Source organism: Primulina eburnea, chromosome 17 (assembly GCF_022965805.1).
Source record: "Primulina eburnea isolate SZY01 chromosome 17, ASM2296580v1, whole genome shotgun sequence".
NCBI classification, from domain to species: Eukaryota; Viridiplantae; Streptophyta; class Magnoliopsida; order Lamiales; family Gesneriaceae; genus Primulina; species Primulina eburnea.
The window spans coordinates 6,323,565-6,343,858 of record NC_133117.1 but is presented as its reverse complement, the minus strand read 5'-3'; the positions used below and the strand labels follow the sequence as shown (position 1 = coordinate 6,343,858).

Here is a 20,294-nt window from a genome sequence, read left to right as displayed (position 1 = left end):
ATTATTGGTTTATTTTGTATCTTGATACATTAAATTTTAAGAATATTTTTTTCAAATTAAAGTGTCATCGAATTTTAAAATTTATCTTGTTCATATTATAAAAATTATAACATAAAAAAATTTAAAAATACATTGAAGAACATTTAAATTTTCATAAAAAGTTTATGAGACCGTCTCAAAGATCAATTTGTTAGACGGATTTTGACCCGACCGGCTCACGAAAAATATTATTTTTTATACTAGAAATAGCATATTTTACTAAAAATATGAACCAGGTCGACCAGTCTAACAAGAAACTTTCTATTAAACTTTTAGCATCCAACCCTCTGTTTAAAAATCCTGACTACGCCCCTGATATCTGGATTGTTATCGAGCAATATGGCTAGTAACTTGGAAGAGGTTCATGTGTATAAGTCGTGGAGGTCTTGAGCATGTTGTGAATAATGGGGTTCCTTAGCATTATGATTTGTTTATCATCATCTTGATAATATAATTTTTAGAAATCACCTGAGAAAATCATAATGTATGCTTACAACTTGTACTATACCAATCTTAATTCCTACAAATCAATGTAAAAAATGGATATAAATAAGAAGGGGCGTTGTAATAATTTTTTATTATTTTTTTCTCACGTTTTCCAATAAAAGTCATATAAATTTTACACAATCATTTATCAATACCAAAACATTTTCTAATTTTTTTTCAATAATTTTTTAGTTTAATAATTGCTTCAAATTTTTAGTTTTTTCCCCAAAAAAATTATATTTACTAAAAGAATGCATTTTAACAATTTAGAATATCATTTATTATTAAAAACTAAATCGTAAAGCAGCTACTCTTTAAAATCACGTCTTCAACTTTTAAAATATATTTAAAAACCTGGTTCTAAAAACTCTTATATCCAAACAATCTTAGCAATTTTTAGTTTGTCTTGAATTGACTTTAATATATTTTCCCATAAAAAACTTCAAAATAAAAAAAAATTTACGATATTTGTTCCTAAAGTACTATAGGTAAAATTGAATTAAAAAGCCAAGACACCTAATGGTTAGGATGACAATTTCACCCGTGAATTTGGCAAAAACTCAAATTCCCCGAAGTGATCCCATCCCCACCCTGAAAGTTAATGAGATCCTACCTATATGGACACTACTCTCACTTCATTTCAACGGATAAGATCTTGCTACACATACAATTTTCAAAAAAAAGTGGGTCTTATATATGCATGAGCAAATCTTGACCATTCATGCTATCATGGGGGCAATACCCACGTGGATAGGATAAAATAAACCCACCCTGATATATATATATATATATATATATATATATATATATATATATATATATATATATATATATCCACATGGATAGGGATTCCCCAAAAAAAATTCGGATACAAAGACTGGATGATGACTTTGTCCCCGTGAGGACGAGATTGGGAATCCCCACTTAGAAGAAGTGAGGACTAGGGCTGGGATGATGATGCATTTTGGATTCGGGGGTGGAGATAGAGATTTCCACATCCATGCCCCATTGTTATTTCTACTTGTGATTTAATAGCATAAACATGTTACAATAGGGAAAATACATGAATTCAATATAATGCTAAAAACAAAAACTCGATCTAGCATTGCTATAAAAAAAATTGAATTAAAGATAAACCAAATTTAAAAATCAATATATTTTAAAATAACTTCGAAATTCTCTTATCCTTTCATCTTCTTCTTTCCTTTTTGTTGGTTGACAGGGGCAGGGCCTTTCTCGCTGAGCGAGCGACTAATCTTTTGATTCACGGGTTCGGTGCGAGTCGAGAAAATCTCGACCCCTTAACTTGTCTGCTTGTGGTCGATTGAGGTCCGGTTTGTGAACCCAGTAGTTTGGGTTGTGGTCTGAGTTCGGTCCCGATTAACCACCGAGTCTGGTCCATCCCTTATTTTTTTTAAAAAAAATTATTATTTGTTAATAAAAATATATAAATTAATAAAAGAGGGCTTGCACTTATAAATATTTCCTAAAATAAAACATATATATCAATAAAAATATATATATATATATATATCTCTCCAAAAATCTTCAATAAATCAAACACAATTAGGACTCATAAAATATAATATTATCAATAATTTATCATCATAAATCTCGAACTCCAATCATCATGATTTTTATTGTTCTTTGGCCTCTGAAGTCACATGGAATGTGTGAGACTCGTGAATAAACAATAGTCCAACAATTTTTAAAATAGTTGACATTTTTGTAAATAAGTTGAAAGATATTCAATTTATTTTGATGGTATTTTTGTAAATAATTTGAAAATTAATGAATTAATTTTAAGGGCGAAATGGTAATTAGTGGCACATATTATGGTTTTTAGCATAACTATCCGAGTATTAGTCCAAATAAAATGAGACCAATTTCATTGGAAACCTATACATAGTGCTAAAACTTTCATGTTTTGAGTTTTGGAAAATTTGATCCTTTGACTGGTTTAAAAGGATATACCGATGTTAAATGTTAAATATTATATATTATATTATTAATAATATAATAATATTATATTATATATATAAGGATAAATTTGAAAACTAGCTTACGTGAATCAGAAAGTTTTGAAGAAAGGTTAGAGAAGAAAGAGGAGATTATAAGGTTTTTTATTTTTCTTTTCGATCTTGCGACTTATCGATTTATTCAATCGACGAGCTGACTTCAGTTTTGGGATCGTTGACACGAGGTCTTCGATTTGAGGTATAAATTTTATATTTTTGGTGATGTTTGAAATTCGTCTATTTTCGAATAAATCCGATAAATTGTTAAATTATACAGAAATTGAATATCGTTGAATAATTTATGATTTTAATGAAGAAGAGATGATTATAGTGATGTTATTTTGAATTATTCCTAATTTATTATAATTAGAGAATTTTAATCGTTAGATTGAGATTGAATAATTGTTTCTCATTTGTAATAAATTTTAATTATATATGCGGTAAAATAACCGACAATAAACTAAGTTTTGAAGTCGGAATTCAATTATGTTATGATTTCAATTTGATATGAAATTTAAAAGTTTCAAAAGATATTTGAAACTTATATTGTTGATTTTGACTGATGATATTGATTGAAATGAATATGTTATTGATATAGATAGATTATTATACTGATATCTTTAAGCTACATCGACTGGAACGAAGAATTGAGGTATGTTGCGACCGGGCAACATACGACATGTATCTGTATTATATGATATATGTTTGATTGATTGGATTGAGAATATATATCTATATGCCTTATTTGTTGAGTTTATGTGGCATACATGACATGCACGTTGAGCTATGATCTTTGGATACCCTGATATGATTTGATTTAATTCTGGGGTTTGTGAACTCGATATTATGCTTGGTATTACATGACCCTTAAAGCATAGTCATTTGTGACCCCGATGATTGATTGAGATTTGAGCTTTGATGGCGCTTTGTCGAAGTTATCATATGAGTATCCCTGATTGAGGCTGGTGTGCCAGCTCGAGCATTGATTTGATAGTGATTCGATTATTCTGACATGTGCTCAGTGGATGGACATTTGACCTGATACCTCCACGACAGACATACATTGCATATCATATATCATAGTTTTGATACTTGTGGTATATATTGTGGTTGTTTCAGACCGAGCTTTGCTCATCCCAGAGGGGGCTGTTGTTGTCTTTGTATGTTGACAATGACAGGTACTTCAGGTTAATCAAGAGACCGAAGATGGTACTTCTGGAGAGAGTCATGGTTGATTTGAGGTTTCGTGGTCTTTCCCAGTATATATGTATATGTATCTATATACCGGGGTATGTCCCGAGGATATGAGTTTGGTTGTATGTAATTGTTTTGGATTACGTGTGGGCTTGTTTTATATTGTGATGTGTTGATACGAGACTATATTATATACTTTTTTAAATATTATAATTACAATTGACACGTTTTGGGCTCATTGTAAAGAAAAATATTTACTCGTTTTTCGCTGTAATTAATTAAACCTAATCAAATTGTATTGTAATAAGGATTAGGAGTTAAGAGCCCCACACAGCTTGGTATCAGAGCATAGCTAGGAATGCTTGATTGAGTCATGTGTACACATGAATAGGTACAAATGCATTGTGCGTATGTGTTTGATTTATATGTATTACTTGCTCCTACTTGATTTAGTTTGAGTAAGTTGTTGATGAGATTGATGGTATGAGGAGATGATGATGTGTAATTGATATTTATTTGTGATATTCATCTTCTGATTTGTAGATGGATCCCACAAATGAAACTGTAAGTAGTAGTACGGAGAGAATAGTTGGACAATTTGAAGGAATGTCCATGGATTTGTTGATGGCTCGATTAAAGATTTGAAACCACCGAGGTTCTTTGGCACTGAGAGTGCAGAAAGAGCAGAGGCTTGGTTAAAGGATATCGAGCACTTGTTTAATATTGTTGAATATTCTAGGACTCGGCGAATGAACTTGCCCTTTATCAATTGAAAGTCCGAGCAAAATCTTGGTGGGAAACCGCTGAGATTGTATTGAAAGATACCGGGACTGAAATTACATGGGATGTCTTCAAGGCCCAGTTTTTGGAGCAATATTCCCTTCCTTCTTGTTACACTGCCCAGAAGAATGAATTTAATAGTCTGCAGCAGGGAACGATGACTATTGTAGAATATGCTTCGAAGTTTTCTACACTGTTGAAATATGCACCTCACGTAGCTGTGAATGCAACTATTCACATTTCTGGTTTGCCTAACAACTACGCAGAGGCAGTTGAACGAGCAAAGGCAGCCGAAGCTAGATTAAGGCGATGATGTTCACAGTATACTCCTCTACCTCCAATGACAGCTCAGCAGCCTACCTTGCGTCTGAGAGGTAAGAAGTTTAAAAAGACTTGTTCCACTGTTTCTTCATCTTCTTCGAGGTATGTTTGGCACTTGTTATCAGTGTGGACAGGAAGGTCATTTCTCTCGTGTATGTCCGATAGATTAACGAATTCTGTCCAACCCCAGTGTGATGAGACCTGTTGTTCATGTTCTTCTTTCCAGCAGTCGAATGTTTCACTATATCAGGGACCTAGTGGTCAGACCGTCCAAGGCCCACAACAAGTGAAAGTGTATGCTTTGACCGAGGATCAGGCAAAAGAAGCTCATGGTGGTGCGATTGCAGGTGTTTGCATGCTTTGCGATTATCCTGCACGTGTTTTATTTGATACAGGAGCATCCTATTCATTCATATCTCATGCATTTGTTACATCCCATGATATTATGTGTACTCTGTTGTATGATACTTTGTCGATAGCCACGCCAGCAGGAAAGATTATTTTGTCTGAGCAAGTTGTGCAGAATTGTGTATTGATATACGAGGATAATGTGATGTTCCTAAATTTGATTGTCCTCCCAATGCACGACTTTGATTGTATTGTTGGCATGGATGTCCCGACAACAAATCGAGCTACTGTCGATTGTTTCCATGGAGTGGTTCGATTTAGACATGTCGATGGATTCAAGTGGAATTTTTATGGTAAGGGTTTCCAAGCCAAAATTGCATTGGTATCTTATTTGGAAATGTCTCGACTTTTGACCAGCGGAGATGAGGGTTATCTGATCTACGCTCTCGATGTCTCTAAGAAAGAGCCTTCTTTATCTGAGATTCTTATTGCAAAAGATTTCTCGGATGTGTTTCTAGATGAGATTCCTGATTTTCCTCCTCATCGAGAGTTGAATTTAGTATTGATCTTATGCCGTGGACTGCGCCTATTTCTAAAGCTCCTTATCGCATGACACCATTAGAATTGAAAGAACAATTACATGATCTTCTCAATAAGGGATATATTAGATCGAGTGTATCACCTTGGGGAGCTCCGGTTTTATCTGTTCGAAAGAAAGATGGTACTATGCGAATGTGTATCGATTATAGGCAACTGAATCAGGCTACTGTGAAAAACAAGTATCCACTTCCTCGTATTGATGATTTATTTGATCAGCTTCATGGTACTTTTGTCTACTCTAAGATTGATCTTCATTCTGGTTATCATCAGGTATGAGTTCGAGAAGAAGATGTTCCTAAAACTGCTTTTCGCACCAAGTATGGCCACTATGAGTTCTTGGTTATGCCTTTCGGTCTCACGAATGCTCCTGCTGTTTTTATGGATCTAATGAATCGTGTATTTCGAGATTATCTTGACCGATTCATTATCGTCTTTATTGATGATGTTCTTGTGTATTCGAAATCGAAAAAGGAGCATGCTGAACATCTGAGACTAGTGCTTAAAACTCTCCGCAATGTCCATTTATATGCTAAATTGTCCAAATGCGAATTCTGGATGGATAGAGTATTATTTTTGGGCGACGTCATTTCGAGACATGGCATATCTGTTGATCCTGCTAAGGTTGAAGCTGTATTGAATTGGCCTAGACCTATGAATGTTCCTGAGATCCGTAGCTTCATGGGTTTAGCTGGTTATTATCGTCGTTTTATTAAAAGATTTTCGAAAATAGCTAAAACTATTACTCAACTGACACAGAAGAATCAGAGATTCATTTGGTCAGATGAATGTGAAGCCAGTTTTCTTGAATTGAAGACGAGATTGACCACAACACATGTGATTACTATTCTCTCAGGTACCGGAGGATTTGTAGTGTGTACAAATGCGTCTGGTAAAGGTTTGAGTGGTGTTCTGATGCAACATGGCAAAGTGGTTGCTTATGTGTCTCGTCAATTGAAATCTCATGAAACATGTTATCCTGTTCATGATCTTGAATGGACCGCCATTGTGTTTGCATTGAGATTTGGTGTCATTAATTGTATGAAGAAAAGTTTGTTATCTATTCAGACCATAAGAGTCTGAAATATCTCTTTTCTCAATCTGATTTGAATATGAGGCAACGTAGGTGGATGGATCTCCTGAAGGATTTTGATTGTGAGATTCAGTATCACCCTGGATCGATGAATGTTACTGCGGATGCCCTTAGTCGTAAGGTGCATGATTCTGTGTTAGCATCTGTTTGTGTCGCCAAAATACACGAGGATATATGTACTTCTGGCTGGACTTTTCACTCGAATTGGAATTCTGTCACCGTCTCTGCATTGCAAATTGAGCCTACTTTGATATCTAAAATACGAAAGGTCCAACGAAGCGATGCTCAGATTTAAAAGTCGAAAGAACTTGTATCTGCAAGACATCAGTCTGGATTTCAGATTTCTTCTGATGGTTCTTTACGACTTAATGGTTGGCTGGTAGTCCCTAATGAATTTGAGTTGAAATCTGCCCTTCTTCGTGAAGCACATTGTAGCAAATACAGTGTTCACCCAGGAGGTCGAAAGATGTATTTGATGTTGAGACCTCAATTCTGGTGGAGACGTATGAAGAAGGACATTGCTGAAAATATGTATGGTTCGGCCGATGTTAGGGAGAAAAAAAATTTTAAGTACTTTTCTAAGAAAACGATTAGTGGACGTTTCAGAACCGTTCTTTGATATATTAACTGATTCAGTTTGGGCGATCAGTTGGCGCTTTCAGTATGCGTCTCGATAGCTTCAGTTTTAGCTCGTTAACTGATCAGTTCGAATCCTGATAAGTTTCAGTTTCTGCGCACTTAGGTAAAATTATTAGAAATAAAATAACAAGTTTTGTAAATATCAAAATCAAGATTACGAACATGAAATGTTCCAACACACTTCCTTGTTGGAATTTGTAACTTTTTGAAATATATTTACATTTGGCTTGCAAATCACCGGAGAGAAGCATCATCTTTTTGAAATGTTTGACTTTAGGCGTCATCAAATTCTCGTACTTTCTTGACTCTCAACAATGATGTGTTTGTTTAGCCTCTTGTTCTTGCTCTTGATGTTCCCTATTGGAAAATCAAGATAATAGACATCCACATTGAATAAAAAAAAATAGTGATGCTCGAACTCGGATGACATGTTGTCATTTCCCTTTTCTCTGCCACCTCTGAGACTTGATTCTCCTTCGACCATTTTTATAAATATGAAATTAAAGTAATTACGAAAATAAATCAACAATTGACAATATACCAATTATCGAAACTTGATATTTTGATAATCAAGAAAGAATTGAGAATTAGAGATTGTGAATTGAGATAAAATTGTGTGAAAAAATTGAGGGAATGAGGGTGTTTATAGGGTAAAATCAGACTATTTTTTTTCAAAGGTCGGCCCGCCTGTTGGTCAAGGTTGAACCAGCGGATCGACCACATCATCAATGGTCACAAAATCGTGGCCGTTAATTTCAAAGTCAATAATAATAATAATAAATTATCATATAGTCGACCCGTTCGGTTGACTCTCCAGGTTGACAGACGGTCAGTAAATTGTGATTGTTGATCTCCAACGATCATTTGATCGTGACCGATAATTTAAAATAAAAAATCTAAAAACGTACAACCCGTTGAGTCGAACTCGTCAAAACCAATGGATCAACAATTTTTAATCCATAAAGCGTAACCAGGCCGTCTTAGGACGATTTCGATCACAGTTTCGTATCAAACTCATTGACCCAATTAATTAGTCTGTTGATCACGGGCTAGTTCCGATTATGAAACATCAACTAAACTTTTTTTAAAAAAAAAAAACTAAATCTCAAAATAGCTATTTTCAAGCATGTATGAAGTAATTGATGTAAGACACACATTTTAAATTAAGAGGATTCTAATACTAGTAAAAATACGATAGTTAAAAATATTTCAAAAATTTGTCAGGATCGATTATGGGGGCCCCGACTGAACATCAGTTACGAAGCTGTGCATCAGTCGTTGACCCTTCTGACTAATCTACCAATGAGCTGCAATAGCTCGTGTTCTAAGAATAAATACACCGATGAATTAGATCGAGTTTGGTTAAACAACTAAGCGGAAGACACTCAAAATAATCCTTCGTTAAGAAAACAAACTGATCAATTTTATATATCTTGTGCAACTGGTTAACTGAAGAAAAGAAGTCAGTTAGAGCTTATATCAGTTCGGTTATGGACAGAACTGAACTGATATCAGCTGGACTGATGAAACAATTAATAACAACACAGTTAAACAGTTAGACTGAAAACAAAACACAAGATATGTTTATGGATGTTCGGAGACTTCAACTGCTCCTACGTCACCCCTTCTACCTCCTCGGGTAGGATACACTAGAAGACTTTGATTTATACAAACCTTTGTACAAACCCACCCAGCTTAGGACTTACCCACTGCCTAACTGAACTCCTAGTTCTAAACTGAAGGCATCACCTTCCAGTCAACACTTCTTTAACGTCTATGTGAGAAAGACTACATACACATGTTTTACGTCTGTGTGCAAGACGGAATCTGAGATGATGAGTGAGTGTGTGTGTGTGTGTGTGAGAACTGATCAATGAACACTACCCGAAAGTGTTCTCACACACTGAGGGAAAAAGGCTTCTAATCTAAGCTGATAATACAATGAAGTGTTCCCTCTGGGCTGATTGCTTCTAACAAGCTGATATGTAATAAGCGTGCCCTTGTTCTCTGTTCTCGTTTTTCTCAGTGTTAGTCTTCACTGAACTTCAGCTTCTATTTATAGGCGTTTGGCTGACCGTACAGTAAGACTCAATAATGTGTCCGTTGCATTTTGAATTTGTTCCTCGACATCTTTCCGGAACTTTTGGCTTTAAGCTCTGATGCAACGTCTCTTATTGTACTGTGGTAGTACAATAGCTTTTGTACCTTCGTGCTTAGCTGGATTCCATTATTAAGCTTGTCTTGATCTGCAACTGATTGACTCTGACTGATGCTTTCAACTGGTCAGTTGAACTGGTCTTCTGTTGGGCTGGTGAATAAGTTGAACTGATTTCACTCTTTCAGTTGAACTGGTCAGCTGGGCTCTTCATCAGTTGAACACTTCATCAGCTGGCCGGGCTTCTGAAGGTCTTCTGCTGAACTGCTCATCAGCTGGACATTCAGTTGAACTAGTCTTTCAGTTGGCACTTCAGTTCTACTGTTTTCAGTTTACGCGATCAGTTGGACGTCTTCAGTTAGCATTCCTCGACAGCTTTAGTTTTGGCTCGTAACTGATTATTTCAGTTCCAGCTTACTGCACACTAAGGTAGATTATTAGAAACAAAATAACAAGTTTTGTTAGCATCAAAATTAAGCAAAGATTGCGAACTTGAAAAGTTCCAACAAGTGTCGACCCAACGACATAAAAAAAATACAGAGTATGAAAATATCCAAGATCTCTTCTAACTCATAAACATGATGTGCAGAAAATAAGGTCCTCGGGTTAGCGTGCGCACACCCAGCCCTGCCTATTCAGTCTTCGGCGCCTTGAGTCTCCTCGTCGATATGCTCTCCTGCATCATTCACACATAGTGAGTCTAAAGACTCAACACACCATAAACGTTATAAAAAGTACATATACATAATATGCAACAATAAAAAGTATTGTAATCAACATACATTTCATGATTTTAAAAACGTGAACTTAAACATATCGTAACAAAGCATAACATGCCAAAACATGTCTCAACATATCATCGTATACGTGTTCATTTTTTTTAATTGAATTCAATTTATTAGTTGGGACTTTCGTATCAACTCTATTCGATAGATCCATCTACGTATAACTGTGGTACCAGGTGGCAGAGACTTCAACAATAGTATTACCCATCCACTGAAACTTGGCCTTACATGTCATTGTATTTGTATTAGTCACAACCAATTCTCATCCTTCAAAACATGTCATCATATTCTTCACTTATAAAAAACATGCATATACGTAAATTTTCCTTAAAATCAAGCATGAAACGTATTTTTCATATTTACATAAAAAATTGTGCTCATGAAAACATATACATTAAAAAGTGTAGCTTTGTGATCAGGTCGCTTCCAGGACTGCTAACTCGACCCGGGTGCAAAATTATCATTTTGTCCTTGGAAACCCTAATTGACCATTTTACCCCTAGACCTCAAAATTTCGACCCGAAGTCAACCAAACACCTTAAAGTACCTCAAAACATAATTATAATTGTACCTTAGACGTAAACTCAAGCCCATGCAAGAACTTCTATAATTCGTTTTAAAACTTGGATCGGAGTTCCGGTTTTAATCCGAATTGATCCGAAACTCAACAGAAACTTTATAAAATTAAACCATGTCTTAACCGTACGCTACCAGCCCCTAAACCACCTAGACTAGACCATTAAGACCCCCGAACAGCCCTTGGAAGTTGCTGGTTTTTGACACTTTGCTTTCCTACAAACCCTAACGCGTCAAGCCTCCAATATTTCGATCCTATGGCTAATCGACTCGAACCAGCCTTGAGCTAATGCAAACTAGGACTAAGATCATGCCAAGGAAGCCCTATTGAACCAACCCTAGCCACGCATAATGCCCAAGCAAGCCGTCCCACGCGATTCACTCGTGACAATCCCAACCTTGACTTTACTCGACACAAGCGCAACGACTGACCCCTACAACAAGACCAACCGTTGTTGAGCCTTCCTAGGCCACGTCTCAACCCCCTTAGGGATTGAACCGTGGCATGGATAGGCTCCCCTACAACTAGTTCTCAACCCTGAGCCCAAACTAGCCGTAAACCTCACAAACATAGCCTAAGTTCGATCAGACCTCACCATGGTTCATCCAACTCTCGAATCCAGCACTCACATAGCTTAACCCTCGACGTGTTCAGCCCCCTAGCAACACAAAACGGCATCCCCTTACATGACAACAAGAAACGCGTGAGTTACAAGCAAAAAATGTTCATATTTCATGTCAACCCTTAAAAAAATGCCACCACATGCTTGATTAAATAATTTATCATGCAAACACACACATCAGCAATAAGTAGCGTGAATGATGAGCAAAACAAGATTTATGGCGTGCTTTTGCGTTTAAACGCTTGAAACCGTGGATTACTACGCGTAGGACGAGCACCGCAGAGACAAGAAGAGATTTATTTGCAAAAACCAAGAGAGAACTCGAGTGGCTGCTGAAGATTATTTCGAAAATGATTATGCTGCTGAAGGGAAGGGGCTTCCAAAAGCTTGAGGTAGGGTTAGGGTTTGTTAGGGTAGAGTTTAAGTAGAAACAATTATGCACTAATGGGTTTAATGAAAATTAATGGGATAAAAAGGGTTTTGGGTGCATTTAGGGAAGGCAATTTTCCCCGCGGGGAAAACCCAAAACAGGGCGGTTTCGGGGGAAAGATATCGGTTTTGGGGATTTTTAAAATTTCCGCAATGATTCGTGGTGGGTATGGGGATGATATCCCCATCCCCGAACCCGTCCCGATAATAATAATAATAATAATAATAATAATAATAATAATAATAATAATAATAATTAAAAAAAAAAGATTGGCTATAATTATCAAAAAAAGAAAGAAAGAGAAGAACATGGTTGGAATAATAATAAAAAAAATACAAAATAAAAAAATATCTAACCTAACCTCTCAATTCCCAATTCTCATTCTCCCATTCACCGATTCACAATTCACGCCTCCAGTAGTCTAATACTCCAGTTCCACTCTCGATTCTCAGGGGCCAACCAACACTAGAAAGGTATTTATCAATGATTAAACTTTGCACGATCACACACACACAACAGATGAAAATAATATTCAATCTTTTGCAGTTTATTTTATAATTTTCCAAGGGACCATTTTTTTTAAAGAAAAAAAATAACGAATGATCCCTTCAAATTAATGTCTTTTGCATCATGTGCCGGTTATTCTTGGTACTAGGAAAACTAAGTGTGTATTGTTTTTATTTTTTGTTTATATTTGTTTGATGAATTTTGTATTTAGTGAAAACTTGTTCTTTTTTAACACATGAGAAGAATCTAATGAAAAAAAAAGGTTTAGTGGTTAATGATATAAGTTGATGTGTAAATTGCAGGCCGATTGCGCATGGGGTTTAGAAGAACATGGTACCTAATTTATCCATAAGACAATATTTTATAGTTTAATAAAAATTGAACAAGTAAAATTTTTGGGGCTTATTTGTAGTTAGGCAATTGGGTTATTTAAAGGCCCAAAACATGAATACATTATAACCTGATTAAGACTGATTTATACTTTTTTGTTGTCTTAAAATTTATTAAGATAATAATAAAGAGATTTAGACTGTTCTTTTTTAGTGAAAACTTGTTCGATGAATTTTGGATTTAGTGAAAACTTGTTCTTTGTTTTAATTATCCATAATTATCTATCTATTATGCAAAATTATTTGATATCATTTCAGATGGAATCTAATGATAAAGAGGTTGAGACTGCTCCAACTGTAGGAAGTCAAGAACTTGCATCGAAAAATGAGAGTGTTTTGATCGATGAAAATGAAATACCTCAAAATGAGAATTTAGATGTTGAAATTATGGGAGCAGATAGTGGAAATAAAAGAAAATTTAGATCTCCTACATGGGATCATTTTGAGCGGAAGCTAATTGGAGGAAAATGGAAAGCGATATGCAATGATTGTAAGAAGTCTTTAGGTGGTGAAAAAAGAATGGTACCAGACATTTGCTTGACCACATAAAAACATGTTTGCAAAAAAAAAAAACAGAAGACTATAAAACAATCTCTATTGCAACCAACAAAATCCAATGACGAAACAATGATGCTTGGGACATACCATTTCAATCAAGATCACGGGAGGGAAGAGCTTGCGAAAATGATTATATTGCAATGCGCTATCTATGGTTGATCATGTGGGCTTTAGAAGGTACTCTTATACCTTACAACCGTTATTTAAAGTTGTTTCCCGGAACACAGTTAAGAACGATATCATGAAGATATTTGAGCATGAAAGAGATAAAACAATGAAATTATTGGATTCAAATGCTAGTCGAATTGCATTGACTACTAATATGTGGACGTCAAATAATCAAAAAAATATTCATGGCAATCACTTCACACTTCATCTACGCTTCATAGAAACTACAAAGTCGGCTTCTGAGGTAGATTTTTTTCTTCTATCTTAAAATTTGTACTTTTATTTACCATTAATAATATTACTATCATTGTTAAAATTTATTATATTTCTTTTTTTACTAGGTTTAAATATGTGTCGTGTCCACAAACTGTTGAGGTCCTTGCAAATTCCCTTGTGGATTACCTCTTGGATTGGAATTTGGATAGTAAGTTATCTACTTTAACTATTGATAATTGCACAACTAATGATGCTATGATTGAGCTTATGCTAGATAAATTTCCTCCGAGTTCACTTATTTTAGAAGGTAAATTATTTCACATGCGGGGTTGTGCCCATATTTTGAATTTGGTTGTGAGGGATGGACTACAATTAATCAGTGGTAGTATTGAAATAATTCGATATAGTGTCGGATTTTGGACAACAACACCGAAAAGATATGAAAAATTTAAAAACAGCTCGACAGTCAAAGGTTCCAAGCAATAAAAAAATTGGAACTTGATTGCAAAACACGTTGAAACTCTACATATTTAATGCTTAACACTGCATTGTAATATAAATATGTGTTTGCTTGTTTGAAACACCGTGAGAGTTTGTATAAAAGAGTTCCCACAGAAGATGATTGGTCTAAAGTGAGAGAGATTTCTTCTAAATTGAAGATTTTTTATGATGCCACAGAGTTGCTTTTAGGGACCAAGTATCCCACTATAAATATTTTCTTCTCAAATATTTGTAATATTAAGTTGGAAATTGATGATTGACTTTTTTTGGATGATAATGTGGTGAATACAATGACAACAAATATGAAATTAAAGTTTGAAAGGTATTGGGAGATGATGAATTGTTTATTGGCAATTGGGAGCATTTTAGATCCGAGGTACAAAATGAAGACAATTCAATTTTATTATCCTCTTGTTTATTGTGATATGTCTTTATTTGAGATTGAAAAAATAAAGAAAAAGTTTTATGAAATTGTTGAAGAGTACAAGAAGAAATCCAAACAATCTCAGGAAGTGAAAGATTCATGATCTTCATATTTAAGGCCTCCACTTCCTAAGCATGATAGTTATGCTGATAAATTTGAGATGTTCATGGATTCCAATACTAATACTGAACTTGAGAAGTCGGAGTTGGATTATTATTTAGAAGAGTCTTTGTTGCCAAAAAATACAAGTTACTTTGATATCTTATGTTGGTGAAAGACGAATGTGATCAAATATCCCATTTTGCATGATATTGCAAAGGATGTGTTGGCCATTCTTGTGACGACTGTTTCTTCTGAATCAACAATCAGCACTAGTGGGAGAGTTTTAAGTGCTCACCGTAATCGACTTCATCCTTGTGTGCTCGAGATTGGTTATGGAGTGAAACTCGAGTTATTAAATAGTTTCAAAACAAATTGTTTATGATACTTTATTAATATTTTTAATTTATAATATTTTTTATTTGTCTTAATAGATTCTATAGCTTTGAAGGATCAAAAGTTTGACAAAGATTCTGATATAGAGGTAAGTAATAAGTTGATTTTTTTATTGTATTAAAGTGTTTTAAATTTATATATTTTTTCTCTGTGTCTTATTATTTTTTAGGAGCCAGAGTCATGCACTAACAGTAACACTGATTACAACATGGAGTGATGTGATGTGATATATTAGAGAAGAAAGTAATCTGATGATGCTAACGAGTTTGATCTTTTATATTTATTGGAACTATGGATTTTTTATGAGAATATTGAACTATGGATTATTAATGTTATGTATATCATTGAATTTTTGTATCAATACTTTTTAAGTTGATTTTTTTTTTAAAAAAAAATTGTGTCAATTCAATAAATACTTAAGGTTTCATAAATAAATAAAAAAATTCAAGAGGGGACGGGGATGAGGATTCCCCGATTTGGTAGAATCAGGGATGGAGCAGGGGATATAAATAGGGGGCGGGGATGGGGATGGCAAACCCGCCCCGCCGCCGCCCTTTGCCATCCCTAGGCACATTAAGCAATAAAATAAACCCGTCCAGCTCAAAAACACTCCCAAAAAATATTTCGTTTAGGTACGTTTTTGAAAATATTGTCCGAACCCTTAAAAAGTCCACTGACTCGTTAAAATTTGCGTACTGGTTTAAAATACGGTCGGGCGAGTAAAAATACCCAAACAAGGTCCATTTTTGAAATTCTCCTTTAATTACACCATATATTAAATAACTCAACGTAATTTTTTAATAAAATCAATTTTCCAGATTATCTCCGGTCTCCGAGGGCGAAAAGCAACTTAAAGCCCTAATGCATGAAATTTTAAATAAAATATGAAATGACACATATAACCATACAATAATCATGTTTTTAAAGCTTTAAAATAATTAAACACATATTTTAATAAACCTTAGATTACATGCAATCGGATTACATAGTTCGAATTTTTTAGACCTTATAAATTAGACACAACACTTGACAGGGTAAGAAAGCCCAAAGATATTATAATGTGGCGAGGTCTAGTCAGCCAAAAACATTATAATAAAAAATTATTAAGACTGAGCACCTTATAAAAACTGCCAAGGAGGACACCATCTTTTTTTTCCAGTTTTACCCTTACAGTTATAGTAATATTACATTTTTGTTTTTTGTTTTTTTTTTTATTTCAACACATACTTTTATTTTTATTTCAATCATTCAAATATCAATTTAGTCCCTTCATAATTTGTCAATTTTCAATTTAGTCCACCAATAATGATAAAAAAAATTGTAGTTAGCGTGTAGAGTAACTAGTTATAATAAAAAATCTTCCGAAAGAAGCTTTAGCCTTTTATATTCTCCAGCATTTTGGCGCCCCAAACACTTTCAAAACTACTCTCTTCCACTAATTTTGGGGCGGACGCAGCCACTAATGGAGCAGCAGAGGAAGCAGAAGACGTTGGAGCAAGATCAGCAGCAAGAACTCGAAGAAATTCAACATGGGCCTCTCCCTGTTGAGCAACTTCAGGTTGCATCTCATTACCCTCTCCAAAATCTGTTGTTTTGCTTCTTGCTTTTCTGGGCTTTTGGGTTTACTGATTACTCGTCTATCCAATTTTACGGGTTTCTTTTATTCGTGACGAAATGCCATCGTACTTTCTAAAGTCTCGACCTTTTTGTTTCGATGTCTTTCTGTGCTACAATTTTCAATTTGGGTTATCCCTTTTCATTTGGATTACTTCCTTTCTAAATTAATCATTAATGATTCTTGATAAAGGGTTTTATTTATTTATCTTGATTTTTCGGTTTTGTTTTATTCTTATCAATCGAAGGGCCCTTTCGGTTTGTCATGCTAGGTTATGGCTGCAGGTGGAAACCGCGGTGTTCGGTTTTTGTACGAATCCTCTGGATTTGTTCGTTGCTTATGGGTTTTGAAAATCTGAGTTATTTTGAAGCTAGATTATAGCTGATGGTCGACAAGGAATATGCATAAGAATACCCTACCTTATCTGTTAACTTTTAATCCAGTGCCAGTTCGGCAGCAGTTCACTTTGTGTTTGAATCGAAGCATTTGACTTTTGGGATGAATATGGGAGGATGGATTTTAGATTAATGCTAGTGATTGATGATTTAAAATGTATTGTTGTACTTGAAAGACAACTTGAAAATATCAGCCAAAGCATTTAAATTAGCAGATTGTAAAATCCTCCAACCTGGTTAACTTGATTTAGATTAAGGATTTGATTGTTTTAATTGTTGGTTCCTTTGGGTGTTCTGAGTTTTGTTGCTCTTGTTCTTCTACAAGGCTTCTGGTGTTGCTGCCCTCGACATTAAAAAGCTGAAAGATGCGGGTTTATACACCGTGGAATCGGTTGCTTTCGCTCCAAGGAAGGAGCTTCTGCAAATAAAAGGAATAAGTGATGCGAAAGCTGATAAGATCATCGAAGCAGGCACGTTTTACTCATTCAAGACATGATATTCTTGAGTTATTGCCCATTTCTTTATTTCGTGGCTTTACTTTTATGCATATGAACATCAACAGCCTCAAAATTGGTGCCTTTGGGCTTTACAAGTGCCCAACAACTACATGCCCAGAGGCAAGAGATTATTCAAATAAGCACCGGATCGAAAGAACTCGACAAAATCTTAGAAGGTGGATTTCCGTTTACATGAAAGTGTAAAATACCACCTTTTGATGCTAAACATTTGAACGATATTGGTCTTTGACAGGAGGGATTGAAACAGGATCCATTACAGAATTATATGGTGAGTTCCGCTCTGGAAAGACTCAGCTCTGCCACACAATGTGTGTCACTTGCCAAGTAAGATATTCTCTATTTAAACGCACCATATCAAAATGAAGTTCTGATCATTTAACTGAAGGAAATTAGGCGCAACGTGTCAAAATGTTTATGATGAAATGTCATTTGAAGTCTACAAATGAAGCTTGTTTGTGTTATGTCACATAAATAATGCTATAAAATCTATATTGCTATTATTTTGCTCGTCAATCATTCTATGCAATAATGCCAGAACAAGTCATCGTATCGGCTCCACAAAAGCTCACTGTTCATATCTTTTTCATTCTACTCACGAGACTTTGTGAACTTACTACCGGAATAATATTTCAGCTGCCTTTAGATCAAGGTGGTGGTGAGGGTAAAGCAATGTACATTGATGCTGAGGGAACATTCAGACCACAGAGACTAGTACAGATAGCAGACAGGTTACTGCATCTTGTTTGAGATTAAAAATTGCTAATCCATTCATATTTTAATGGTTACTCAAACTCAGCTATAATTGATTAAATTTACAGATTCGGGTTAAATGCTAATGATGTTTTGGAAAATGTGGCCTATGCTCGAGCTTATAACACTGACCATCAATCTCGGCTTTTGCTTGAAGCTGCATCCATGATGGTGGAAACTAGGTATTATGTTTCTTGTACTATAACTAGCCAGGGTGAAAAGGAGATCCTTTTGTTTTGGGATATAATATTGAAGACTGAGCGAGAATTACCTCAAATATGCAAACAATGCATTCCACATCTAACTGCTGCAACATTTTGATAACAGGTTTGCTCTCATGATAGTGGATAGTGCCACTGCGCTATATAGGACGGATTTCTCCGGAAGGGGCGAATTATCAGCGAGGCAAATGCATCTTGCCAAGTTCCTGAGGAGCCTTCAGAAATTAGCAGACGAGGTAAATTTCCTAGAATCAAGATTTCTTGTTCCAATATGCAAAATACCATGAAAGAACACCTTTTAATATCTGAAATGATTTGGATACTCTTTTTTTGTGTCTATAGTTCGGTGTTGCTGTTGTCATCACAAATCAAGTTGTTGCCCAAGTGGATGGTTCTGCCGTATTTGCTGGCCCTCAAATCAAACCCATTGGCGGTAACATCATGGCTCATGCCACTACAACAAGGTTCGTGTATTCTTTTGATGAATCTTGTGATCTCGATTGGGCAGCTGTTTAAATATCAGACTTTGTGCCTGCAGACTAGCTTTAAGGAAAGGACGAGCTGAGGAGCGTATTTGCAAAGTCATCAGCTCTCCGTGCCTGGCTGAAGCTGAAGCAAGATTTCAGATATCTCTAGAGGGTGTAATTGATGTAAAAGACTAATCATCGTAATATCCTATAATTTTCTGTAAAATTTTCATGTTTTTTTTAATATTTTCTGTCTCTTTGATCTTGGAGATAAGAGACTTGAATGTCTTTTACTTGTGATGTAATGAATCTTTTTAGCGGGTATTAAAGAGTTGCAATATTAAATTTTCTCGTAAATATTGCAGTAATCTTTAAGGTTAAGTTAGTCAAGAAAATAATTATAACTTCTTGGAAATTTTGATACAATTTTTTGGCCTTGTTTGGTTTCAATCTTAAAAACATATAATAAAAGTTAAAAATTATCTCCTAATTTTTATTTCCTTTTTTCCAAAGTAGATTTTCAAATGATTGTTAATTCTTTATTCAATTTCTGCTGTCTGAAATTATATTTATTATTATGTTATAATTAAATAAATATATTATATTTGAAATTTTCAAAATAGTTATACATTATTATATAATATAATTATGATAAATTTTGATCCATCACTTTTTCCTAACGAAAAATGTTATTTTTCATAATTATTATTTTTAAATTTTTTGTTATTTTTCATAATTATTATTTTAAAATTTTTTCCACGCAAAATGACTTCAAAACTAGGCCATTGATTTAAAAAACCAATGGCAACTAGAGTTTTGCTATCGGTTATTTAAGTTATCAAATATTAATTAATAAAACTTAAATTTAGTTATTATTCGAAATGAATTATCAAATCTGAAGTCATACATAGTTTTATCTGATTTCAAATCAATCAATTTATAAATAATATGATTTATGAGTTACTTATCATCTAATATTAACGTCA

The 20,294-nt window shown here is 34.7% G+C and overlaps 1 protein-coding gene across 1 annotated transcript; it reads left to right on the top strand.

Annotated features, from left to right (window-relative positions):
- The first annotated feature begins 16,699 nt into the window (after positions 1-16,699).
- On the top strand, positions 16,700-19,654 carry LOC140818243 (DNA repair protein RAD51 homolog). The gene is made up of 9 exons (XM_073178147.1): positions 16,700-16,900; positions 17,678-17,822; positions 17,915-18,025; positions 18,103-18,194; positions 18,504-18,598; positions 18,689-18,802; positions 18,948-19,077; positions 19,184-19,305; positions 19,380-19,654. Exons 1-9 carry the CDS (start codon positions 16,805-16,807, stop codon positions 19,501-19,503), a joined length of 1,029 nt encoding a protein of 342 aa, XP_073034248.1. The 5' UTR covers positions 16,700-16,804; the 3' UTR covers positions 19,504-19,654.
- Positions 19,655-20,294: the final 640 nt, after the last annotated feature.